General features: G+C 40.1%; 1 protein-coding gene across 3 annotated transcripts in view; it reads right to left on the reverse strand.

The window, feature by feature from the left end:
- ZNF143 (zinc finger protein 143) overlaps positions 1-26048 on the reverse strand; it is a 60081-nt gene extending 34033 nt beyond the window's left edge. Inside the window, exons 1-7 of one of the 3 annotated variants that reach the window (XM_068988638.1) lie at positions 25977-26048; positions 7979-8097; positions 7565-7657; positions 6641-6724; positions 6034-6114; positions 4582-4778; positions 3719-3793 (exon numbers count right to left, since the gene is read on the reverse strand). In XM_068988638.1, coding sequence (XP_068844739.1) covers positions 3719-3793; positions 4582-4778; positions 6034-6114; positions 6641-6724; positions 7565-7657; positions 7979-8090 — 642 coding nt within the window. In that variant the 5' untranslated portion in view covers positions 8091-8097; positions 25977-26048. Of the gene's footprint in view, positions 1-3718; positions 3794-4581; positions 4779-6033; positions 6118-6640; positions 6725-7564; positions 7658-7978; positions 8098-25976 lie in introns of all 3 variants that reach the window. The other 2 variants (XM_068988636.1, XM_068988637.1) reach the window with 2 other exon arrangements.
- Positions 26049-27898: the final 1850 nt, after the last annotated feature.

Genomic DNA, 27898 nt, shown 5'->3' on the forward strand with positions numbered 1-27898 from the left:
ACCAACAGAATCTCTGGAAGTTGGTCTTGGGTTATTTTGCAAAAGTCCCACAGCTCAAACTCATGCTGGCCTTTGATTAATAACCAGTGATATAATACAGTCCTTTAGGAATGAAAAAAAGAGCCTAAGAAAAGCAAGGTTCACTTGCTCAAGATCACATAGCTAGATAAAAGTACTGAACATACATATGTTTTGGGTTTTTTTTTGGCTGCCCTGCACAGCATAGGGGATCTTAGATTCCCAACCAGGAATCACTTCTGTGCCCTTGCCCTGAAAGTGCAGAGTCTTAACCACTGGACCACCAGGGAAGTCCCCAGAAAATATATATGAAATGTGATCCACATTCAAACTGTCTATACTGAATGAGTTTTGCGATAACTATCCAACCCATGTTCTGCCACCCTAGCCATAGACCTTGATAATCAGGGAAGATGGCATACCTAAGACCAATGAGGTATACCTTACACGACCTGGCTTAAAAAGTCAAGCTGAGTCCACAAATTCTCCAGGGAAATCTTGACTTGCTTGTGGGTAGTAAACCTGAGAAAGCATGGCTATGGTGAAACCAAATGCACACTCAATGAAGATGCAGAGGAAGCCTGTCTGCAGAGAAAAGAAGGGAGCAGAGATGCCATGGAAGAGGGCAGAAGAAGGAAAAAGGAGGAGTGATATCAGCCTCCAGTCCTGATTCCTTTGCAGTTCTGGTTCCTGTGAAGTACAGCTATTCCAATTCTTAGTTTCTTACAAGATACATTCTTACAACATACCTCTTTTTTTCTTTAGCTAGACTGATGGGCTTTCTGTGTTATCTAGTTATTAGAGCTTTGATTGATTAAAACCGCCAAGTCAGGGAATTTCCTGGTAGTCCAGTGGTTATGACTTGGCTCTCTCACTGCAGGGTCCCTGGGTGTAATCCCCGGTAGGGAACTAAGATTCCACAAGTTCCATGGTGTGGCTTAAAACAAACAAATAGCTGCCAAGCCAAAGGACTTTGATCTCCAATATAAATAATACTGGTTTTTAATGAAGTCAAAACTGATGGAAACCATGAACAAGGGCCTTGGGTTCTTATATATAGAACATGTAAAGGCATCAACAATGTTTCATAATGCTTGCTGCTGCTAAGTTGCTTCAGTCGTGTCTGACTCTGTGCGACCCCAGTGATGGCAGCCTACCAGGCTCTTCTGTCCCTGGGATTCTCCAGGCAAGAACACCGGAGTGGGTTGCCATTTCCTTCTCCAATGCAGGAGAGCGAAAAGTGAAAGTGAAGTTGCTTAGTCGTGTCCGACTTCGCGATCCCATGGACTGCAGCCCACCAAGCTCCTCCATCCATGGGATTTTCCAAGCAAGAATACTGGAGTGGGGTGCCACTGCCTTCTCTTATGTATTACCTAAAATACTCATCAAATGAAACTCTCATTTGGTCTTCATAACCCTATGAGATGAGTAAAGCAAAGGCTATTATTCTCATATAGCTAATAAGAAATCTCAGATACAAAGAAATTAAGTCATTTGCTCACAGTCACACAGCTACTACACAGCAGGATGGAAGCTTGACCCAGACCTTTTTTTTTTTTTTTTACAAATCACATGCTACTTTAATACCATACTGTTTTCTGCTTAACTAAGGGTGGTGCATCATAAGGGTAATCACAACAGTTACAGCCTCCTCAAAACACATACATCACATCATCCTTACAGTTCTTACAACTGAACACGTGGACATCTTTAAATAGATGAGTGTTTTCACATTGAGTTCTACTGATATTGTGAACAGAATAATTCTTTATTGAGGTGGGCTGTCCTATGCCTTGCAGGACATATACCCAGCAGATGCCCGACACCTGTAACAACCAAAACTGTCTTCAGACACTGCCAAACGTCCCCTAGGGGCAAAACCACCTTCCCTTGAATGCAGATGCTTTTAATACTCTAGGTCTTTGCTGTCCTATGAAATCTGATTTCAAGTAAGAGGTCAGCTCAGCAGCACAACAAGTATGCTTATGTTATAGGTGAAAGAGAAAGCTCTATACTATAAACATCACAATAGAAAAAAAACTAAAGCTTTAAAACAAGACTATAAAAAAAATTTATTGTGTTAGGTACAGACCTCTTTAAAGTTCAGCCAGGCAGAGTTACAACCTCTTAAGCAACTCTGGCAGAATGACTATAGGACATTTTGACCTTCTAACACCATGTACTTGGCCCTCAACCTTAACTATGGTACACAATTTTTTAGAGGATGGAAGATTCAGGAACTTCTTGTCCAGCTCTTAACAGACATATGAGTCACAAATACAAACCACATATATAATTTAAAATGTTCTAGTAGCTACATTTAAAAATGAAAAGAAATAGGTGAAATTAATTTCAGTAATTATTTATCTAGTATATCCAAAATATTATCATTTCAACATGTTGTCAATAGGAGACATTATTAAGAGATATTTTACACTCTTTTCTCATTATAAAATAATCTGGTATTATTTTAGATTCACAGCACATGCCAGTTGTGACTAGCTACATTTCCCGTGGTCAGTAGCAGCAACATGCTCAAGTTATAAAGTGTGGCCCTCACAACTACTGAGCCTGTGACGTGACTACTGAAGCCCAATCACCTAGAGCCAGTGCTCCGCAACAAAAGAACCCACCACAATGAGAAGCCTGTGCACCGCAACAGAGTAGGGCCCGCTCACCGCAACTTGTGAAAGCCCACATGCAGCAATGAAGACCCAGAGCAACCAAAAATAAGTAAGTAAATTTTAAAAAGTGTGGTCCTGAAGCAATAACTTTAGGAATTAAATACGATAAAAACTCTTGGAAGAATGACAAAAACAAAACAAAAAATCTGCTATGAGAGAACAGTCAACAAAACATTAGAACTAATCGCTAAGAACAAAAAGCAGCAGCATTAAAGCAAGAATACACCACAATGATTATATAAACTCCAAGAACGCCCACTCACACAAACACCTACCCTCAAACACATTTATGTGTTTTCACATAAATTCAAAACATAATCTTGAATTTTGAATTGTTCGGTCCAGTAGGGCTTCCAAATTGCTTCTGTGACTACTCTGTACTTAAACTACAGTACTTGCGGAGGCACTGACTGCTGCTCTAGGCTATTAACTTGGCAAGGGACAGACAATGACTGGACCCAAGGTGAGCATCTGAATCAAGGGCAGCCGACCCGTGGCCATCTGCAGCCCAGGAAGGTGTCTGGTAGAAGAGGTTAGAAACAGCTTTGACCAGAAGGAACAGTGATCATTAGCTAGGCTGCACCCTCTTTCTAGAAGTTGAAAAGGGAAGTATTAAAGGAATCAATTGTAAGCAAAAGAAACAAGAAGACATAACAACCAAAGTAGCAAAGTTTAATCACACTAAGGGTGAAGGCCCAGAAAAAGGATTCACAGACTGCCATGTGTGGGGCAGACAGAAGACCACCTGGTCTCCAAAACTGCCTTGGACTCCAGAACACAGGCTTCATCTGGATTTCTGTGATATTTCTACTTCTTTAGTGCCACTTTCAACCAGATCATGAATTCTGAGACCTGAGGTAGCTGGAGAAAGCTGTTGCCAAAGACACACTGTTTTTCTGAACTGGTAAAAATTTCTCTAAAGAGGTAGTAAGTTTCCAATTCTTGCTTTCATCCCTAAAAAGGTCCAGAAATGCTAAGAGAAAGAGATTCAAATATAAAAAAGTAGCCTTACACACCTGCATTTTTTTCTCTTGCTCATTTTCTCCGATTATTCCTGAACCTGTTACACCTTCACTTCCATCAATGGACACCTGTAAGAATAAAATAAAGTTAAAAAACTTTTAACATATTGATAACTGTTTAGGCTGGGAGATAAGTACACGGGGATTCTTGTTTATTTTTTGCGTATGTTTGAAAATTTTCATGATAAAAATTAGGGGGGACTTTTAAACTATATAAATGATATAATTTCAATGCAGGGAGAATTCACAGCCCCTCTGATGTAAAACTTAAGATGTTCCTTCACCTTTTCCAATCTCTAATGTCTACTTCATAATTCATAAGCAATTCCATCCATATACCTCATTGTTTCTTTTATGGCAGTCATCCTTGAATTTTTGTGTGTGTGAATTACCTGTTACCCATTTCCCTTCTATAAGCTCTTACTTCATTCCTTTATTTTTATTCAAATATTTCTTTCTACCCTTCACTTCTTTTAGGATAAATGCTGACCTTCTCTTTGATGCTGTCTCATTTTGACTTTGAGATTTCTATTTTTTTTTTTTTTCTTTTAAAGAAAGATAAAAAAGCTGAAGCTCCAGTACTTTGGCCACCTGATATGAAGAGTCAATTCACTGGAAAAGATCCTGATGCTGGGAAAAATTGAGGGCAGGAGGAGAAGGGGGCAACAGAGGATGAAATGGTTGGATGGCATCACCCACTCAATGAACATGAGTTTGAGCAAACTCCAGGAGATGGTGAAGGACGGTGAAGCCTAATGTGCTGCAGTCCAGGGGGTTGCAGAGTTGGACATGACTTGGTGACTGAACAACAGAAGCAGCTCTACCTGGGATGTTCTTGACATTGTAAAATGCTATACCTTTGCTGCGTACTGTTCCAAAGCACTGATGGTGTCGGGGTCAATGGCGGCATCCCCAGTGTGCAGACCTGCCACTGTCCCATCAGCTTGAATTGCCAAGATGGTGTCAGACTGTGGGACTTGCACTGCATGGTGGATGTAAGCTGTGGTGCCATCTTCCAACTGAACTGCCTGTAATGCACTCTGGTCATAACTATCTGAGGGAGTGGAAGAGAATGGCATTAAATTAAAGGTAGTGTGATAAACAATTACATGTTTAAAGGAAGCAGGAATGAAGTTTTATTGAGCAGCTACTATGAGCAGGGCCCATGTGCTTTATGTGCATATTTCACTCAATCTTCACAATTATTCTCTAAGGTGGGTATACTTATCACCCTATTGTACAAATGGCAAACTGAGGCTTGAAGAAGTAAAGATACTTTCTTAAGACCCAAGAAATAAAAAACTAACAATTAACAGTCAAAAGCATTATGCAGAGAAACTAGGATCTGAATTTATGTCAGTATGACTCCATGTTTTTTTTTCCTCTAAATAACTGTACCAAGATGCGCACAGCATTGTTAAATAATAAATCTAGCCAATTACAGTGAACCTGTGATCAACTTCCACTGCTAAAGAAAAAAAAGTCAGTTTACTTTTCCTCAACTTTAATAAATTTACTTACAAATTAAAATATTCGAAATTTTTAAAAGTTTTTTTCTTTGGTTTCACAACTAAACAGTCTTTTAAAACATTAACAATCATTCTATAATAAAATATTTTATAAAATAATAACAATAATGTTTATTGAGCATTTACTTGGTGACAAATATTGTTCCAAGTGCTTTAGATGTTTGTATATTTTGTCTTTACAACTACCCTATGATGGGGATGTACATTATAATTTTCATTTCAGATGATGAAACTGAAGTACAAGAAGGGTAAATAATTTGCTCAAGGGCACACAGCTAAAAGACAGCAGATCCTTACTGGAACCCAGAGAGTCTGGCTGCAGAGCTGTGCTCATTGCTCCTGTGCATTTCACCTCAATCCCCTGATCTCCCCTACACAAAGTTAATACTCATGAACATTTTGCCATATTTACTTCAGATAGTTTTAAAATTTTTATTTAGTTTTAAGGGCCAACCCAAGGGGCAAAGGACCTTGCTAAAGACAGTACATTTAGAAGGAAAAAGAATCCACAATTTAGCTTTCAAATGTTTTAATTTCATATTTTAAAAGCAGCCTCTATTTGAAGTTTTCCCAGGAATCAGGGTTTTGCTAGTCTGAACTGCTACTGGACAACTTAAATCATTATGAGAGTTTTATTAGACCGTGCCAAAATCTGCCATCTTATCTTTGAGAGAAGAATTCTTCTTTTACATAACACCATTTCAGCAACTAAATAAAGGTCTTATTTTTCCCACACCCCACTTCTGTCTTGTTTTATTCAAATGTTCAGAGCTAATTTACCTTTGGAGGTATGGTGAATAAATGCTGTAGTTCCATCTTCTAACTGCACTGCTTGCCCATCCTCTAAACGCAAACTGTCCCCTGCTCAAAAACAATGCTTACATTTAGATCCCATGTTATCCAAGTATATGCTGATAACTCAGCAGCAACAGAGTCAATAAACCGTTAAACACATCATACAAACCTACGCTTGCTTTAAGGATCCTTGAATATAAATAATTTCAGCAAAGCTGCTCTGAATAAGTGTTTAAAGGTAAAAAGATATTTACAATACCTGAGGAATATATACCAGGGGATAAGGAGAATTGAAAGAAGGGAAAAGAAAGAAGAAAATAAGAAGACATGTAGCATTTAGCTCAAATAATAGGAATATTCACTTAAAACTGTTGCCCATTTATCTCCAGAGTACAGTCTAGTAACTTCTATTATGTCTGAGAGAAAGTCTCAAGTTAAAATAGTCTTTAGATCCTCTCTTTGACATCTACCCATCTCTCCTTTCAGAAGGAGGACTAGAGATCAGGACCAAGTTAGAGTAGTAAGAGGCAGCTGGAGGCAGCAAATACTGAAGTTTGAGAATCAGGAAGGTGAGTGAGTATCAAATACTTACTAGTTTTAGGTATGGGTACATGTTGAACATAGGCAGCAGAACCATCCTCCAACTGAATGACCTGACCATCTATGAGTTTTCCATCTAGAAACAAAAGATTTAAGCCAATAAATTAGCACAAGCAAAAAATTTAAACTTCATACAATTTCAAAATGATATCAACTATAAAAACATACACTACTTAAGATCATGTTCATCTTGCTTCTTCCCTCAAATGTTCTGAGGCAATTCAATAACACATCCAGTGATCCTACAGAAAGCAGAAAAGCCTCCCTCAGCCATCCTTCCTCCCCTCCAATTTTCAATTAGTTCAAGAGGAAGAGTGGCTCATCATAGCAAGCTACATGAGTCAAACCTCCATATACCTTTCAGAACCACTTAGGAATAGGGACCCTGACAACAGCAAAGCTGAAACTGGGAAGATAGAAAGATATATCAGTACATGCAAGGCTAGTTGTCATTCTTATCCTTGGGGGCTACAAGTCCCTTGATTATGCATACATATGCTCAGCAGGTTTCCATAAAAACAAGAAATTTGAGAACTAGGCTATTTCTTGGCGCAAAGTAAACACTGATTTAGAAACAATGTTATAAAAGCAAAACCAAATGTCTATTTCGATGCATATTTTGTAAAAACATTAAATAGTAATTTAAAGTGATAAAGGTCTTACTGATAATAGGTCAAGGACACTAACCCCCTCTCCTTTTCCTCACTACTTCTGATAGAGTATGTTCTAAATATCTCAAAAGGTTTCCTCAAATTATCAAAACAAAATTTAAGTTAAACTGAAATGACTTAAAATTACCACATGCAATATACAGTGTCTTTAGGAGGGGTTAGGAAAAAGTATAATTGCTAGGTATTCCAACTCTGAGGTTATGAATTGCTAGTAATAACCAATGGGCTGTGTATGAAGCACATACCTTTAGAATTGTGCTGTATATAAGCAGTAGAACCATCAGCAAGTGTTACTGCTTGTAGGCTTACACCTTCCATGTTTTCTAAATTGTCACCATCTATTACAAAATGAAAGTTATTTTCTTTAAATAACTATCGTATGTGCATGCTGTTTAAGTTTTTTAAGTAAAAATGAATCAAAAGGCAGATTGCTTAACTTAGACTCAAGTGGACTTTCTTAAAGCATTTACAAAAAAATATCTCTACACCCTACTGTACCCAGCATCCACACCAAGATAAAAATGCTCATAAAAAGGCTTAGCTTTGCGTTGCCTTTAGCTAAGGGAGGAGGAACAAAGTAATTACAGTTGTGAGTTTCCATTTTCCCTTAAGATAAATATTTCCAAACCCACACGATCCCTTCAAATGAAACTGCTCACCTGCCACAGTTACTGCCTCTGTCAGGCACAGGGTAACATGTTGAGCCTCCATTCCTCCTCCAGGAAACTCTGTCATTCCCTGAGAATCTCGATTTATCTGGGCTAACAACATTTTCTACCTTGAAGAAAAATGCAGGCATTGAGAACAAAAAACAATGTATTTATAAAATAAAATCTACAGAGAATATTTATGAACTATAAAAAACTGCTAAGGAAGTTAAGAGTGTTTTGAAATAAGCTGAAATTTCACTTAATATGCAGGGTAAGAGTATTAGCCCAAAGTCCAGAGCATGCTTTTAATAATTCATCAGAAAATTACTGAGCACACTGACAAGTCTTGCCCATCACTTCTGTACCACGTCTAAAATTCCTGTAATTAACATTCTTTGGGTTTAACATGGCTGAATATTCCCACTTAGAATCCATGAATGTACTGAGTCCATTCTGTTGACATTCTTCAGAAATCTATCCTGAATCTGGCCACTTCTCACAAGCTTCACCATTACCTCCCTGATTCAAGCCACTGCCATCTTACCCTGAGATGTTACTGCAACAGCACAGTAATTGGTCTCCCTGCTTCTACTGCGACCTCCTTCACAGTCTCCTATCAACACAGCAATCAGACTGCCCTTTTCGAAGGGAAAAGTTAGATCTTATCTCTTCTCAAAACTCTCTGATGATTTCTCATCAAAGTAAAGTCAAAAGTCCTTATGCTAGCCTGTGAGGCCAATGGTCTTGCCCCCACTTTCTACTGCTCTACGTCTCATTCATTCCATTTCAGCCACGCTGGTGCCCTTGCTTTCCCTCTAACATAGTGGATGCTCTGCTGCCTCAGGACCTTTACATTTGATGTTCCTTCTGCTTCAAACAGTCCTCCTGGTATCTTCATTATTACTCTCTCGTCTTCTTCCAGTCTTGTTCAATGGCACCTCCATGAGAGCTTCCTTATTTACCTCACTGCAAACTGCATCACAAACCCTCAATGATGATACACTCTATCCTTCTTCCTTCCTTTATACTTCCGCACAGTACTAATAAATGGACATTACATGTATTTACTTATTTTGTTTGTTTCTTATCTATTTCTCCCTCTACTAGAATGGACAGGGATTTTTATCTGCTCTCTGCTGACTAAAGTGCCTATAAAGTACCTGGCACATAGTACACAATAGGTGCCGAATAAATGGATGCATGAATGGCTCTTTAACCAATCTTCACCATAACCCCATCTCCCTTTTCCCACCTCCAGGTCTCATAACTTCTGTAGGCCTTGAGTTGTCTCTAACAGAAGTTGGGATAATTTAGCTGCTTTAAGCCAGGGAACTGGACCAGAGCATCTCTTGAGGACCTTTTCAGATCTAAAGATCTAATTTCAGCTGTCAATATTTAAAAGGGAAATATACAGATATTAGTAATATTTTACAATTATATTTATGTTTAGGACTAGAAAATCTTCATTTTTATAAACACTATAAACTGTACCTTCTTTGGATTAAAGCCAAAGACTATGGTTTAGACTCACAGAAAGCCAGTCAAGGGCTGACTTCTCAGGGATTCCTGAAGTATTTATAATCTATATCTGTTTATAAAGCAGATGGAAACTTCAATTACTTCCTTGCTACTTCTAAGGACTAACAGAGAAGCCTTAAAGTAATAATGGTACTCTGCTCCCTGAGTTTAAGACTGGGACAGGCTCATTTTCAGAACAAGTACTGTCACTATATAACAGAAATAAGACAAGGAAATAGAAGGGAAAGCACCTATAAAAATGTAGTAAGTACTGCATGATTTTTACAGTATACATCTAGAAAGAGAATTTTGAAAAAGGCAGATTACAAGTTAATTTGGGTCATAATATCAAAAAATGTCCATCTGACCATAACTCAAGCATTTGTCCTTTTCAATTATTTATAAATCTCCAAATAACTACATCAACAGGTGACTGATAAAGTTCTTTCTTGTCTGAAGGCTGGTCAAATTTCTTTAGGAAGGCTTCAGCACCTATAGTTTCTATCCTAATTGAAAAAAATCTATATTAATTCAGAGATGAAGAGTCAGCTGATTCCTGGACACAAATTGCTGGCAAATACACTTGGTGGTAAAGGATTCAGAAGAGATCAAATGTGCACTACAACTGCCAGAGGTAATAAGTGATATCAGGTCACAGCCCATCTTATTCTCAAAAAGACTCCATGATAGAACTAATGCCCTTCGTTAGAAAATGATCAAGTGGGGGAAAATATGATAGTGAATAAATGAAATAAGCTAGAGTTAAAACACTCTACAGTTACTCAACACCATATTCACATTCATGTCGTGATTGTGCATCAACATTTTCAGATAGCGTGTAAATACGCATGTAAGAAGGGCTTCCCAGGTGGCTCGGTGGTAAAGAATCCACTTACCAATGCAGGAGACGTGGGCTTGATTCCTAGGCTGGCAAGATTCCCTGGGGAAGAAAATGGCAACCCACTCCAGTATTCTTGCCCAGGAAATCCCATGGACAGAGGAGCCTGGCAGGGTTGCAAAGAGTTGGGCACAACTGAGCACACACACACAAGCATGTGAGATACACACGATATCTTCAGAAAGAGCCACCTTGTGAAAGGTAGTCAATTTCCTGTGCTTTAATAATGAAACATGGATCAAAATCAGACACAGGGAGGCTGTGATGGGGCACAAGAGGAATCTCAAAGGAAGACATACGTAAAGTAATAAGTTCCTGCCTTTCTGGAAGATGATGATGAATATTGCCGTAAGAAAAGAGAAAAAAAAAACACACATTTATGAAGTACAGCAAATGTTATATCCAGAATAAAGAATTTCTACAACTCAACATCAAAAAACAATAACCCAAATAAATACTGGACAAAGGACTTAATAGAAATTTCTTCAAAGAAGATAAATGGCCAACAAAGATGAAAATATGTTCAATATCACTAATCGTCGAGGAAACGCAAATCAAAACCATGATTAGATATCACCTCACGCCTGTAAGAATGTCCACTACCAAAACACAAGGTAAGTTTGGCAAGGACACGAAGAAATTAGAACCTCTGTGCACTATTGGTGCAAAGAAGGCAATGGCACCCCACTCCATTACTTTTGCCAGGAAAATCCCATGGATGGAGAAGCCTGGTGGGCTACAGTCCATGGGGTCGCACAGAGTCGGACATGACTGAAGCAACTTAGCAGCAGCAGCAGCAGCACTTTGGTGGGAATGCAGAATGGTGCACACGTGAATGCTCAGTCATGCACGCTTATCACAGTACACTTTAATTACCTGTTTTTCTCCAGAGTAGAAGCAGTGTATTTACAGCATGAGCACATGTGCTCAGGCTCTTCAGTTGTGTCTGACTCTTTGACACCCTATGGATTGTAGCCTGCCAGGCACCTTTGTCCATGGGATTCTCCAGACAAGAATGCTGGGGTAGAGTGCCATTTCCTACTCCAGGGGATCTTCCCGACCCAGGAATCAAACCCAAGTTTCTGGCATCTCCTGCACGGGCAGGCAGATTCTTTACTACTAGCAGCTGCTATTAAAAACAGTATGGAGGAAATTCCCTAGCAGTCCAGTGGTTAGGACACTTTGCTTTCACTGCCAAAGGCACAGGTTCAATCCCTGGTCAGGGAACTAAGATTGCCACTCCATAAAAAAAAATAATAATAATGAAATAAGATAAAAACAACAACAACAAACAAACAAAAAAGACTGTTACTCCACAAGCTGAGTGGCATGGCCAAACAAATTAAAACAAAATAAATCAGTATGGAGATTCCTCAAAAAGTTACAAATAGAATTTTACCATATGATCAAGCAATCCCTCTTCTGGGCATATATCCAAAGGGATTAAAAACAGACTCTCAGGAACTTCTCTGGTGGTGCAGCTGTTAAGAATCTGTCTGCCAATGCATGGGACAAGGGTTTGATCTCTGGTCTGGGAAGATCCTATATGTGGTGGAGCAACTAAGCCGGTGCTCCACAACTACTGAGCCTGTGCTCTAGAGCCTGGGAGCCCCAACTGATGAGCCCACGTGCCCCAACTGCTGAAGCCCAAGCACCCTAGAGCCATGCTCCACAACAAGAGAAGCCACCACAATGCGGAGCCACACAACGCAACTAGAGAGTAGCCCCCACTCACTGCAACTCGAGAAGAGCCCTCATAACAACGAAGACCCAGTACAATCATGCTTCCCACATTAAAGAAAATTAGTACTTAAATACTAGCTGACTTCATCCCCTAAAAAAAAAATCAGTTTCCTCAGTGGTTTGAGTCTACATCAGATCAATATTTTAAAATGTGAAGCCCTTAGATATCTCAAATTTGGTGTAAAATTGTGAGATACAATTATCATGAATTATTATGAAAATATAAAAATTAATGGTTCAGGTATAAGAGTAAGGACTTCAACTACAAGTAATCTTTATCGTAGTAAGAAATGATATAAAAAGAAATCTAGATTAACAAATCCTAAAGACTTTTTGCATGAAGCTACAGAAACCAGACTCATGTGAAAAGACCCTGATGCTGGGAAAGATTGAAGGCAGGAGGAGAGGGGACGACAGAGGATGAGATGGTTGGATGGCATCACCGACTCAACGGACATGAATTTGCGTAAACTCTGGGAGTTGGCCATGGACCAGGGAGGCCTAGTGTGCTGCAGACCATGGGTTCACAAACAGTCAGACACGACTGAGCGACTGAACTAACAAAAACCAGACCTTCAGAAATTGTCAAACTCCAGTTCTAACCTCAGGCTGGTTCCACCTACATACTTTCTATTACCTGGTCTCAACTACAAATTTTCCTTATAAATTTACTAATATACAAAGTGCTTCTTCATTTAAGCATGGTCGTTTGTGCTGCATTTAATGACATCTCCTACCCTGGAATGAGGAATTTCTTAGTATAGCAACATAAAAATAGTAGGCTATTCTGTAACTTTGTAGTTTGCTGATTTAGTTACACTGCTTTGATTAAACTTTGTGGAAAACTGTCTTTAAATCTCTTCAGTTTTATTTAAATATTAATACACCCAGGGAGTAAGCATGTTCCATGAATGCAATGTAAAGAACATGCTAATAAATGAGGTAGTTCTCATAGGCTGTACTATGCTAAAGGGTAAAATGGAGGGACAGAGTTTATAATACCAATTTTAAAGAACTAGGATATTCTAGTGCATGGGTAAAATGTTGAAACGTGAAGGCTTTACCAAGTTCCAGAAACATTCAGAAATGAAAGATTTACACAGACTGGCAGGAAGTTGAGATGAGGCCTGGAGAGGTAAAACTAAACTATGTGTGAGAAAAAGCTGTGAGAACAGAGACAAGAATTTAGAAATGGACACCTAGGTCTAGTCATCAGAAACATCAATGTTGGCAATGGTCTGTCTGTTCTTAACTGAACCACTGATATGAAAAAGAACCTAAAAAAAAATTTCTCTCAAACCTCAACAATGCGGTACTAACAGCAGAGCTTGATAAGGGCATTCCTGCATAGTTTAATTTACTAAGCATGCCCTGGCCTGCCTGCGCTGAGTCTAGGGAGTTTGAGGAGTGTAAGTAGCAGGAGAGAGGTTCTGATAAATATTCAAACTCCACTTCTGACTGTGATCCTGCATTGTACTTTATTTCCCTCAAGATAAACACTGTTTGTGTTAATATTTTATTATCCAAATTGCTCATCTTGTCATGTAAGGGAAGCAAAACATTGTGAGACAATTATGAAAATTACAGAGCACTCTTGACATACAACTGCAACAAAATAGATCCTCTGTACAAAGAGTACATGGACTAGGTAGTAAAAACATACATCTCTAGTCAGAAATAACTTTGTATAGGTCTCATATTTACAAAGCATTTTTCAGATCGAAAAACTTATTTGATGGAATAGTCCTGAAGGGACATTAAAGTTCTTGGGCTCTTCCAGCCTCTTCTGAATCCCCAAACCTGTCCCGAAAACTTACATTTCTTTGTTTCCTCATGGCAACTATTTAAATATTTTCCATTTGTCTCAAACCTCCATCCCCTCTTCTGCTATCCCCCCAACTCTTCTCCTTCAGGATTTCAATTAATCAGTTCTCAATTTCACAGAAAATAAGTCATCAAAGGAATTATTTGCCAATAAACCTCACTTCACTGCATTTCTGCATGTTTCTTCCTTCTCTCCTACCATATTACTTTCCTATAAGGTAAGACCAATTCTTCAACCTGTACTCTCCATTTCATTTGTCTTTCCTCCACAGGGATTTCATGGACCTCTTCTGTAAACAATTTCCCTCTCTCCCCCAGTTTCTTCCCAACAATAACTTAAAAAACACAAAAACAAAACAAAACAAAAAAACTCATCTCTGACTCAGCTACTTGTTATCTCTTTCCTACCACAGCTAGATTTCCTTAACAGTTGTTACTAACAATGCCTCCTGATTTCCCATTGCCATCCATCTGACTTCGGTCCCTAAGAACGGAAACTCTCTGGTTGGTCACTGATCTCCATTTTAATATGAAGTTCAATGGCCATTCCTAGGCATGAATGAGAAATGAAAATATTCATCCATCCACAAAGAGATTTATACAAGAATGTCCATAGCAGCTTTATTCATAATAGTTCCAAGCTAGAATGAACTCAAATAAAAGGATTAAAAACAAAGTTGTGATAAATTCATACAATAGATTATTACCTAGCAATAAAGAGAAACAAACTATCAGTTCAGTTCAGTCACTCAGTCATGTCAGACTCTCTGCGACCCCATGAATCGCGGCATACCAGGTCTCCCTGTCCATCACCAACTCCTGGAGTTTACCCAAACTCATGTCCATCGAGTCAGTGATGCCTTCCAGCCATCTCATCCTCTGTCGTCCCCTTCTTCGCCTGCCCCCAATCCCTCCCAGAATGAGGGTCTTTTCCAATGAGTCAACTCTTCGCATGAGGTGGCCAAAGTATTGGAGTTTCAGCTTCAGCATCAGTCCTTCCAATGAACACCAGGGCTGATCTCCTTTAGGATGGACTGGTTGGATCTCCTTGCAGTCCAAGGGACTCTCAAGAGTCTTCTCACAGTTCAAAAGCATCAATTTTTCGGAGCTCAGCTTTCTTCACAGTCCAACTCTCACATCCATACATGACCACTGGAAAAACCATAGCCTTGACTAGACGGATCTTTGTTGGCAAAGTAATGTCTCTGGTTTTGAATATGCTATCTAGTTTGATCATAACTTTCCTTCCAAGGAGTAACCATCTTTTAATTTCATGGCTGCAGTCACCATCTGCAGTGACCTTGGAGCCCCCAAAAATAAAGTCTGACACTGTTTCCACTGTTTCTCCATCTATTTCCCATGAAGTGATGGGACCAGATGCCATGATCTTAGTTTTCTGAATGTTGAGCTTTAAGCCAACTTTTTCACTCTCCTCTTTCACTTTCATCAAGAGGCTTTTTAGTTCCTCTTCACTTTCTGCCATAAGGGTGGTGTCATCTGCATATCTGAGGTTATTGATATTTCTCCCAGCAATCTTGATTCCAGCTTGTGCTTCTTCCAGCCCAGCGTTTCTCATGATGTACTCTGCATATAAATTAAATAAGCAAGGTGACAATATACAGCCTTGATGTACTCCTTTTCCTATTTGGAACCAGTCTGTTGTTCCATGTCCAGTTCTAACTGTTGCTTCCTGATCTGCATACAGGTTTCTCAAGAGGCAGGTCAGGTGGTCTGGTATTCTTATCTCCTGAAGAGTTTTCCACAGTTTATTGTGATCCACACAAAGGCTTTGGCATAGTCAATAAAGCAGAAATAGATGTTTTTCTGGAACTCTTTTGCTTTTTTGATGATCCAGCGGATGTTGGCAATTTGATCTCTGGTTCCTCTGCCTTTTCTAAAACCAGCTTAAACATCTGGAAGTTCACGGTTCACGTATTGCTGAAGCCTGGCTTGGAGAATTTTGAGCATTACTTTACTAGCGTGAGAGATGAGTGCAACTGTACGGTAGTTTGAGCATTCTTTGGCATCACAAACTATATACACATACATAACAGTGTATAACAATAACAGTGAGGAATCTCAAAATTATTATGCTGAGGGAAGTAAGACAGACACAGAGCAATACATATTGTATTACTCCATTAATATAACTTCCCAGAACACCAAAATTAATCTACAGTGTTAGAATAAAATGTGATTGCAAGGTTAGGGGACTGACTGGAAAGGAGAACAAGGGAATTTTCTATGGTGATGGATATGTCCTATTATCTTTTGAGTGATGATCATCTGGACGTATACAATTGCCAAAACTCATCAAATTGAACACAGATGATTATACTACAAATTTTCAAAAATTTTAAATGACAAGCCATTATAATATTGATAGTTAAACATTAAAAAACAGTGTGATAGATACTTTTCTGTCTTTGATACCACTGACCTTTATCTCTTTCTTAGAATATTCTCTTGCTTTGGCATCTATGACATCTACATGCTCCTGGTTTCCTCCAACTTCCTAGCCAATCCTTTTCCATTTCTCCAATGTATTCCTAAATGCTGAGAACGTGCAAGTTTGCATCCTCATTTGTTTTTTCATTTTATGCACTTTTCCTCTTGGAATATCATATCCATTCCCATGGTTTCAAAGATCTCTAGAATTTAAAAGCTTTTTAAAACTATCATGTCTTTCCTCTTAATGGCTCCTGATCTATTTATCTAGCCGCTTATTGGCCTTGATGACATTCATGGTCCACAGCCACCTCCATCTCAAAACTGTATGCCATAAAATTCTACTTTTGATTTTCTACCTCAATGATAAATGAATCACTTACCCAGTAGTCCAATCCCCCTTAATCTCCAACTGATCATGAAAAATGATCACTTTACCTCCTAAATATCTGTCAAATGCATTCACTTCTCTTATTAGGCGGTCTTAATTCAGGAGACCATAACCACCTGGGTTATTACATCAGCCTCCCGAAATCCACTTTTACCCTCCTCCAACCTGATCTCCACAGCACAGTCCAAGTACTTTCAAATCCAATCAGAGCATTTCTTTGTCATAAAAACCTTCAAAACTTTCCCACTTACCCATAAAGTCCAAATACCATGATTGGGGTTCTACTAACTTCTCTAATACTATCATCCTGGTTTGCCCAACACTACAAGCTTCCCAGGTCATGGAACTTTCATTTCTGTTTTATTTCTCTGGGGGGAATTTGTTTTAAAATTGGGATAGTTTCCAATTCAAGACAGTGGAGTAGTAGGCGTGTGCTCATCTCTCCTGTGAGAGCACCAAGACTGCAACCAGCTGTTGAACAACCATGAACAGGAGGACTCTGGAAACCACCAAAAAGATACTCCACATCCAAAGGCAAAAAAGCCACAGTGATATGGTAGGAGGGGCATAATCACGATAAAATCAAATCCCATACCCACCAGGTGGGTGATCCACAGACTGGAGACAAGTAATACTAAAGAAGTTCTCCCACTGTGGTGAAGGTTCTGAACCCCACATCAGGTTTCCCAGCCTGGGGATCTAACAAAGGGACTGGAAATCTCCAGGGAATCTGGCCTTGAGGGCCAGCAGGATTTGATTATAGGCCTTCAAGAAGACTGAGAGAAACAGAGACTCCAAGCTTGGGAGGCACAAACAAAATTTTGCATGCACCAAGACCCAGAGGAGAGGAGCAGTGACCACACAGGAGACTGAACCAAAACTACCTGCTAGCGTTGGAGGGCCTCCTGTGGAAGTGTGGATCGGCAGGGGCTCACCACAGGAACGGAGGCACTGGAAGGTCCCCCTTGGCATAAAGCCTCTTGAAGTTCACCATTAAGTCTACCAGAGAGCCCACAAACCCCAGAGCTGGATCGCCTCAGGCCAAACAACTATCAGGGAGAGAGTGCAACCCCACCCATCAGCAGATAATTTGATTAAAGCTTTACTGAGCAAGGCCCTGTCCACCTGAGCAAGGCCCTGTCCACCAGAGCAAGACCCAGTTTTTCCCATTCATCAAGAAGCTGACATAAACCTCTTAGCCTCATCCATCAGAGGGCAAACAGAAGAAGCAAGCAGCAGCACAGTCTCACAGCAGATATAACAAAAACCATTATTACAGAAAATAAATCACGATGGAAAAGCAGAAAGTTATATCCCAGATGAAGGGACAAGAAAAAATCTCAGAAGAACAACTAAATGACGGGGAGACAGGCACCTTCCAGAAAAAGAATTCAGAATAATGACAGTGAAGATGATCCAGGATATTGGGAAAAGAATGGAGGCAAAGATTGAGAAGACGCAAGAAATGTTTACCAAAGACCTAGAAGAACTAAAGAATAAACCAACAGAGATGAATAATACACTAGGAGGAATCAACAGCAGAATAACTGAGGCAGAAGAACAGGTAAATGAATTGGAGGACAGAACAGTGGAAATCACTGCCACAGAACAGAATATAGAAAAAAGAATGAAAAGAAATGAAGACAGCCTAAGAGACCTCTGGGACAACATTAAACACACCAACACTCAATATACCAATATTTGCATTACAAGGGTCCCAGAGGAGAAGACTTCCCTGGTGGCTCAGACAGTAAAGCATCTGCCTACAATGCAGCAGACCTGGGTTCAATCCCTGGGTCAGGAAGATCTCCTGGAGAAGGGAATGGCAACCCACTCTAGTGTTCTCAGAGAAGGCAATGGCACCCCACTCCAGTACTCTTGCCTGGAAAATCCCATGGATGGAGGAACCTGGTAACCAGGCTGCAGTCCATGGGGTCACTAAGAGTCGGACACGACTGGGCAACTTCACTTTCACTTTTCACTTTCATGCACTGGAGAAGGACATGGCAACCCACTCCCAGGGATGGGAAAGCCTGGTGAGTTGCCATCTATGGGGTCGCACAGAGTTGGACACAACTGAAGCAACTTAGCAGCAGCAGCAGAAGGAGAAGAGATAGAGAAAGGACCTGAGAAAATATTTGAAGAGGTAATAGCTGAAAACTTTCCAAACATGGGAAAGGAAATAGTCAACCAAGTCCAGAAGCACAGAGTATCCCAGGAAGGATAAACCCAAGGAGGAACACACAGAGACACACAGTAATTAACTGACAAAAATTAACAACAGAGATAAAATATTAAAAACAAAGGAAAAACAACAAATAACATACAAGGGAATTCCCACCAGGCTATCAGCTGATTTCTCAACAGAAACTCTACTAGCCAGAAGGGAATGGCATGATATATTTAAAGTGATGAATGGGAAGAACCTACAACCAAGAATACTCTACCCAGAAAGACTCTCCTTCACATTTGATAGAGAAATCAAAAGTTTCCAGACAAGCAAAAGTTAAGAGAATTCAGCAGCACCAAATCAGCTATCCAAAAAATGCTAAAGGAACTTCTCTAGGCAGGAAACACAAATGAAGGAAAAGACCTACAGAAAATAAACCCCAAATAATTAAGAAAACAGTAACAGGATCATAATATAATCTTAAATATAAATGGATTGAATGAACCACCCAAAATACATAGACTGGCTGGGTGGATGAAAACATGTGCATATACGCACTTCCACTTACCATATTACCAAAACTAGGATCTAACAGATAAATCTGTAATCACTTTTTAAAATCCAGATACATATCAGAATTATCTTGAAATTTTTTGAAAAATACAAATGCTCAGGTATTGCTTTTACCTCCATACCTCCATGTTTCTAATGAGCAGTCGTGTTTAAAAACTGGACTACATGATGGACTTTTATCTAGTTTGTTTCACTTTTTATATTTCATATTCAGTGTTCCCATTTCATTTAGTTTATGGTCTCCATCTCCTTTTTCTTGATGTTCTTTCTCAAGTCTTTATCAAGTGTAGTAGAAAAGCTTTTGTATACATATATATATAAATATGTATACTTTATATATATATTTAAATGTATGCACTTTTGCCTAACTAAAAAAATATTTTTATTCCACTTGTTTGACTTATGAATAGAATACTAGATTTCTAATTAAAAAATAGATATGCAACAAAGGTTTAATGCATACCATAGGGAACCATAGTCAATATCATGTAATACCCTATGGTGGAAAATAATTTCAAAAATAATATATGTATACTTGTTTAACTGAATCACCTTGCTGTGCACCTGAAACACTGTTAAGTCAACTACATTTCAATAAAAAAAATATATATATATATATGCTGCTAAGTCGCTTCAGTCGTGTCTGACTCTGTGCGACCCCATAGATGGCAGCCCACCAGGCTCCCCCATCCCTGGGATTCTCTAGGCAAGAATACTGGGGTGGGTTGCCATTTCCTTCTCCAATGCATGAAAGTGAAAAGTCAAAGTGAAGTCGCTCAGTTGTATCCGACTCTTCGTGACCCCATGGACTGCAGCCTACCAGGCTCCTACGTCCATGGCATTTTCCAGGCAAGAGTACTGGAGTGGGGTGCCATTCCCTTCTCCATATATATATATATAAAAGAATAAATAATTAAAAAGAAAAACAAATTGGAATGGTCTTGGACAAGGGCTTCTCTGGTAACTCAGACAGTAAAGAATCTGCCTGCAATGCAGGAGACCCAGGTTCCATCCTTGGGTTGGGAAGATCCCCTGGAGAAGAGAATGGCTACTCACTCCAGTATTCTTGCCTGGAGACTTTCAGGGACAGAGTAGCCTTCAGGCTACAGTCCATGGGGTCACAAGAATCAGACTAACTGAGCAACTAACACTTTCAAAGGCAAAACAACTTGGAAACTATTTTAGACAGAATAAAAGACTGAGCATTGAATGAATGTGTAAATGCTGTTGGAAGCCAGAGCTCTCATTAAGGAAGAAGGGAAATGCAAATATGGAATAAGAGAAGGAAAGAAAGAGCTCTGTGGAATGAGCTGGAATTGGAGGTACTGGTGTGAACTCAGTCTCTAAAATGTGCTTATGTGTGTATACACAGGCATATCTTACTTTGTTCTCATTTTGCTCCTTTCTAAGGTAACTTTTTCTCCATGGTTCTCAACCCAGTAAAACCACCCACAAACTGGCATGACTGAAAAACTAACACTTTTACTTTCAGCAAATCAAGACAAGTGGGTAACTCTATCCTCCAGTCTTATTCTAGCACAATCTCACATTCTATATTCCACCAACACTGATTAAAATTCTAGTAGTCAATGATACTAGTATCATTTAATAATATTAATATATTAATAATTTAGACATTTAATAATGATAACTTATCCTTCCAAAATATTATTTGCCAGGCATTACTACTAATTCATTTAATCATTCTAGTAATCCTATGAATTAAGTATCATTTAATCACAATTTTGCAGATGAAGAAAGTGAAACTCAGGTTAAATGATGTCCTTAACTTCAGAACATAAATGGTAAAATCATCTTCTAACCATTTGACTCAACAATTTTTACATGAGCCATTCTGGCCCAAGATGTCTCTTGCATCTGGGCTCTGAACACTGCCATTCATTCCCTCTAGAATACTCTTCCTTCTCTCTTTGCTGCTGCTGCTGCTAAGTCACTTCAGTCATGTCCGACTCTGTGCGACCCCACAGACAGAAACCCGCCAGGCTCCCCTGTCCCTGGGATTCTTCAGGCAAGAACACTGGAGTGGGTTGCCATTTCCTTCTCCAATGCATGAAAGTGAAAAGTGAAAGGGAAGTCGCTCAGTCGTGTCCAACTCCTAGCGACCCCATGGACTGCAGCCTACCAGGCTCCACCGTCCATGGGATTTTCTAGGCAAGAGTACTGGAGTGGGATGCCATTGCCTTCTCCGCCTTCTCTCTTTACTTGGATAAATTCTTTAGATTCCACCAGAAAGTTTTATCTCAACTCCCCAAACTGGGTCTGAATGCTTCACCTGTATCTCCCAAGACACTCTGTCCATACCCTTATCATAACACTTACCACAGTACACTTTAATTACCTGGTTTTCTCCAGAGTAGCAGCAGTGTGTTTAGAGCATGTGCGTACGTGCTCAGTCGCTTCAGTCACGTTTGACTCTTTGTGACCCTATGGACTGCTGCCTGCCAGGCTTCCCTGTCTATGGGATTCTCCAGGCAAGAATACTGGTGTGGGTTGCCATCTATGCTCTCCTCCAGGGGATCTTCCCGACCCAGAGACCATACCTGGGTTTTCTGCATAGCAGGTGGATTCTTCACCACTGAGCCACCACCAGAGAAGCCCGTATTTACAGCAATCAGCTACTAAAACATACAATAATATCTAAGGAGGATTCCCCTATTGATAGATTAGAAAATATGGGTTATACCTAGGAAGGAATACTTACAAGACGTGGTATATAGCATTATACTTAAGAAATAAGGACTCCTGAGCCAGCCTGCTTCAAACTCTCACTGACCACATATTATCTATGTGACCTTGGGCAAGTTACTTAAGCACACTGTGCACAGTTTCCCTATCTGTAAAAGGCAGGTACTTCACAGAGGTACTGCAAATAAAAATCGCTTGTAACAGCACATGGCATTACATGTGTTTGCTATTAATGAGCTTCCCTGGTGGCTCAGAGAGTAAAGAATCCACTTGCAACGTGGGAGACCTGGGTTCGACCCCTGGGCATAGCAAAGCACCCCAGTATTCTTGCTTGGAGAATCCCCATTGCAGAGGAGCCTGGCGGGTTACAGTCCATGAGGGTCCCAAAGATTTGGACATGACTGAGTGAAGCGAAGCTGTTTATCAGCAGTTTAAAACTAAATGAGAAGCTAAATGTCTCTGTCTTATTGACTGTTTTCACCTACTACATGCAGGATCTTAGTTCCCTGACCAGGGACTGAACTCAGGCTCCCAGGCAGTGAAAGAATTAAGTCCTAACCACTGGACTGCTAGGGAATTTCCATCAAGTGGTATTGCCAGAGGAGGAAAAAAACAAGAAAAATTTTCAGAGATGTGTTATTCAAGAGAAACTTTCCTCTTGTTCATAATTTTCCTTTTCGAAAATACCTTTACTGAGATACAATTCACACACCATAAAATTTATCCATTTAAGGTATACAAGTCAATGACTTAAGTATATTTAGAGTGTACAAATATTATCACAACCTGAATTCAGAATATTTTTATCACCAGCAAAAGAAAAGCCTATCTCCCCCATCCCAAACCCATAGGTAACCCCAATCTACTTTCTATTTCTACAGATTTGCTTACTCTGGACACTTCATATAAATGGAATCATAGCATATGGTCTTTCGTGACTGTCTTCTTTCACTTAAACTAAATAATGTTTTCAAGGTTTCTCCATTAAAAAATTTTTTTAAGCTAAAAATAAAAATTTTCAGTCTATAAAAATGCTGAATCACTGTTACACACCCTGAACAAGTAAAATGTAAATCAACTATACTTCAATTTTAAAAAAGAGAAAAAATTTCCTTATCCTTATGAAAGTTTTTCCCCTGGAAAAGAAGACAAAAAGTAATTTCTAAAGGTGATTTTAAATAATTGACTTTTTAAAATATATATTTACTTATTTTAGCAGAGGTGCCACATGTGGAATCTTAGTTCCCCGAACCAAGAATTGAACTCAGGCCCCCAGCAGTGAAAGTACCAAGTTCTAATCACTGGACCACCGGGGAATTTCCATAAAGTGGTATTTTAAGTACAAAAAAAAAATAGTTTGGAGTTAAAGGCCTGTGTCTACACATTAATGGATAAGTTATTTCCACAGAGTACAGAGTTCCCACAGTGGCACAGTTTTAAAATAGGATTAAATTTATCGGAAACTATGAAGATTTCTTACTTCTCTGAGAGGGAGGGAGATTTTCAGTATAGAGCCATCTTAAAAACAAAATCATTTTGAGTACAATACACTGTCTTAAAGCTATCCTTAAAATGCAAATTAACCATAGAGATCAGCAATGACACAAACAACTCAACTCTAAATAATCACTATGTCCTGAAATAAAGCCAAGCGCAAAAAGACTAAGAACTGGGTAAAATCTCAAATTAAAAATAAAAACAAGGGCTGCCCTAGTGGTAGAGAGGCTGACTCTGAGTTCCCAATGCAGGGGCCCTGGGTTTGATTCCTAATGAGGAAACTATATCCCACATGTTGAAACTAAAGCCCAGGGCAGCCAAATAACTAACACATATATAAAAACAAAAACTATATAAGAACTTCAAAATTAAGTAATGATAAGAACATCAGGATTCAGAAAGTTCTCCTCATGTAATCACAAACTGTAACTACATTATAAATATTTAATAACAACTAAACTAACAGTTGAGGGGACTTCCCGGTGGTCCACTGGCTAAGACTCCACACCCACAATGATGGGGGCCCTGGTTAGATCCCTGGTCAGAGAAATCAATTCCACATGTTCATGATGTAACTAAAAGATTCCACATGCCACAACTAAGACCCAGAGGAGCCAAATGAATAGATAAATAATAACTATATGTGATTGTTATAGCAGCATTATGCATAATAGTCAAGATAGAAGCAACCTGAAAGTCCACATCAACAGATGAACGGATAAATAAAAGGTGTTACGTCCCCACAATGAAATATTTGGCAATAAAAAGAAATGAAGTACTCATACATGCTCTAACATGAATGAACCTTGCAAACATGCTAAATGAAAGAAGCACATACTGTGATTCCATTTTTATGAAACTCTGGGAACAGACAAACTTGTAGATTAGTGGTTGGTGAAGGAGGTGTGTTATGGGGAAATCGGGAGAAACTTAGTGGGTATCGAGTTTCTTGGGGGGTGATGAACATGTTTTAAAATTTTGGTAATGGTTGCACAACTCTGTGAAAACATTAAACCTACCTAATTACATACTTTAACGGGGTGAATTGTAAAGGTCTGTATATTCTGCCAATAAAGCTGTTATTTTTAAAAACTAAAAGGTGGCTATGGAAAAAATAGGCAAAGTATTTGTACAGTAAATAATTTCCAAAGTAATCAAAATACACTTGGGTAAAATTCGTTACTATCTTACCGAAACTTTTGGATGATTTCATTGCCTAGTCTCTTATTAAACACTTAATAACGAACTGAAACTACGCCATCAGCAAGGGAAAATATTAAATATTGCACAGATTTTTGTTAACTACAGCAAAACTACTGGACGCTTACAGCTTCTAGTAAAATTCAGGACAAAGGCGACAACCTCGAAATTACAATTTTTCACATCTTCACTAGACTATACCAGCTGATTAGACAACTTTCAAAAGCTTAAACTGATCTTAAACTTATCATCAGTTTGGCAATCATTTTATCACTTTTAACTTCTTTAATGAGTAAACACTGTTAAAAAGAGCAAAAGGGGAGAGAATATTGATGGACGTTCCACAATAAATGTTACAAAGCAACGAAAGGATTCGTTCACTCTTTTCACCAAAATCGAGAAAACAGAATGATAAAATCAGTAATTTCCAATATTCGATACTAGGCTCAATGACCCCCATTTTTTTTTTTTTCCAAGTGAGGGAAACAAGGAATGTGTGCATGGTCTGAGCGGGAGGAAATATTGGGGGCGATCTGCAGGCGGGAACCCAATCGGGCTCTCGGCCAGTTCTGCCGCCGGCGCCCCAGCCGGGGCCTGGTGCTGACCAGGGCCCAGCGTCTCAGCCCGAGAAGCTTTGCCGCGGCGGCGCCTGGGGACTCGCTCCGCGCGGAGGTCAAGCCGAGAAGCGCCGCCAGGCTCCCGAGGGCTCCACCCTCCCCTCTTTCACTCCCTCCCCTCGGCGGTCCCCTGAGGGGAACAGGCGGGGCGCTACGCGACGAGACTGGGGGGAGGGGGGGTGGTTTGCGTCCTCAGAGAGAAAAGCTCCGCCGCCCCAGAGTGGCGGCCGCGGGTTATTAATAAACTCCGCTTCTGCCCAGACGCAGCTAGCGCGACCGGCCGTAGGATCGGCAAGGCCTGAGGTGGAGGCTGACCAGCCGGAGTCAGAGCCCGGGCCCAAGCGGGCCCGCGCCGCCGCGCTGAGGGCGGCGGCCGGGCGGAGAATAATGCACACTGGGTAAAAACACATTTATATACGAACCTCCGAGAAAATTTTCCAACAATTCCTTCGTCCGACCACCATGCACCAGGACAGGAAACAGCCGCCCGGCCCCCAAGCCCCGCAACCCGCATAGTAGCTCTGAGGCCCGCCCCCAGCCTCCATTGGACTGTCATTACGTCACTCACTAGACGCTTCCTGCTTGCCATTGGCTCAATATTAGGCGACGCGAAAGAAGACGGCCTTATCCACGCCCCCTTACCTGACGTCAGCCTCGCCTGGCCTTACAGCCAGCGACTGACTGGCTTACCCAAAGTGAGGAACCAAAGTTCCTGCTTCTGACTGGTTGACAGAACCGCTCATCCCAGCGCGACAACGCCTCTCTGACAAGTGAATTATGCCTATTCTGGGGCCCCAGCAGGAGGCGCCATTTTGTAGCGAGGGAGGGAGGCTGGTCCTTGTGACTAGCCGGGAGGGAGAAGCGTTCACAGGCGCCATTTTCCCCACAGGGGCTAGGAGGTGGCTTTGGCTCTCCCGGTGGGCTTGCTGGAGCGCGTTCTGGAGATCGGTTGCGCTTTGCCTAGCAATTGCTGAGTGTTGCCCCGTCGGTAGGGTGGGGTGAGACGGGATGCGACGGCTCACAGTTCCCTGGGGGCTCTTGGTGCCAGCTGAGGCCTTTGCTCTTGGATGGAGGTTCTGGTTTTTGAGAGCTGCCGTATCCTTGTCACTGGCTGCCAAGACTACCTTTGCTTTTCCAGTCGCCGGGGTATCATCATCGGTAGGAGGATGAACCTCCTGCCTCAGCGGAAGCTCAGGCGAAACTCGACAACGAGGCGGTGGTCTTGGGACTCCGCTGGGAGACATTGCGGATGCTTTGCGTTTTCACGTTGCTTAAGTTCAAATTTTGAAGTCCTCTCTAATGGTGTCGCTAACTTGTTTTTTACTTTCCCTCCTGTGTGTGTCGTGAATTAATGTCAAAAAGGGTGGGGAAAGCATTGAGTGGGTCTCCCTGTACCTATTAAGATTGGATACAAGTTAGTTGTGAAGTTTAGGTAACGTTTCTCGTAGCTCTTAACCCAAACTTTTTAAAGCTGTTGGAAATACAAGTCTCATTTGAGGAGTATTCAGTATATATTCATGTGTTTTGGCAACGAAGCTGAATAAAGATGAGATAAAGTGTGTAGACTCAAGATTTGTTAAATCGGGCGTTCCAAGTGTAGATTTGAGTTATTAAGAATGAAGAGGATGGTCCTGCTGTAACTGGAGATTTGTGTAATGCTTACAAAAATTGGAGAAAGCTGGATAATGTTTGATTTAGTGTCTTTCAGGTGATTATAGACTGTCCTTAGTATAATTACAAAGTTTTTATTTACACTTGAGTCTAGTGTGAGATTTTAGGGTTACCTTGTTTTTGGTAGGGAGTGAGGGGCGCGCAAGACCCTAACGAAGGTATAGCTGCCTAATTGGTGCCCAAACACCATTGGAAGGAAGAGACTTCTGAGTGTCGTTTGAATATATGATCTTTAGAAGTTTAGTTACTATCTTTTATTCCCTTATATGAATAAAAAATGGGACACATAAGATTGGATTAAGTTGCTTGAAACTGGAGGAATTGGCTCATTCCAAATAGTCTTGTTCTCGATGGATAGACTCTTTTCACAGAGTAGAGGGTTCAGATGACAAGTGTTCTAATTTATACTTATGTACCTTCCAGATGTTACATCTATATTTTGTATTCAGAAATGTTATTAAAAGAATCAAAATATCTTTATGGAATTTAGTCATTTATTACTAAGTCATTAACCTTTAGTGTGTTTGTTAAAACATTGTAATACAGAATCTCAAAAAGGAAGTTAAAAATCACCCTGTAATTGTGGATCTTGGTTACAGGACATCTTTCTATCCTTGGGACCTACTAAGTGGTTGTAAACATTGAATGATGATGGTGAATAGGATGCTATAAT

Source organism: Capricornis sumatraensis, chromosome 16, assembly GCF_032405125.1.
Source record: "Capricornis sumatraensis isolate serow.1 chromosome 16, serow.2, whole genome shotgun sequence".
In the NCBI taxonomy this organism is placed as follows: Eukaryota; Metazoa; Chordata; class Mammalia; order Artiodactyla; family Bovidae; genus Capricornis; species Capricornis sumatraensis.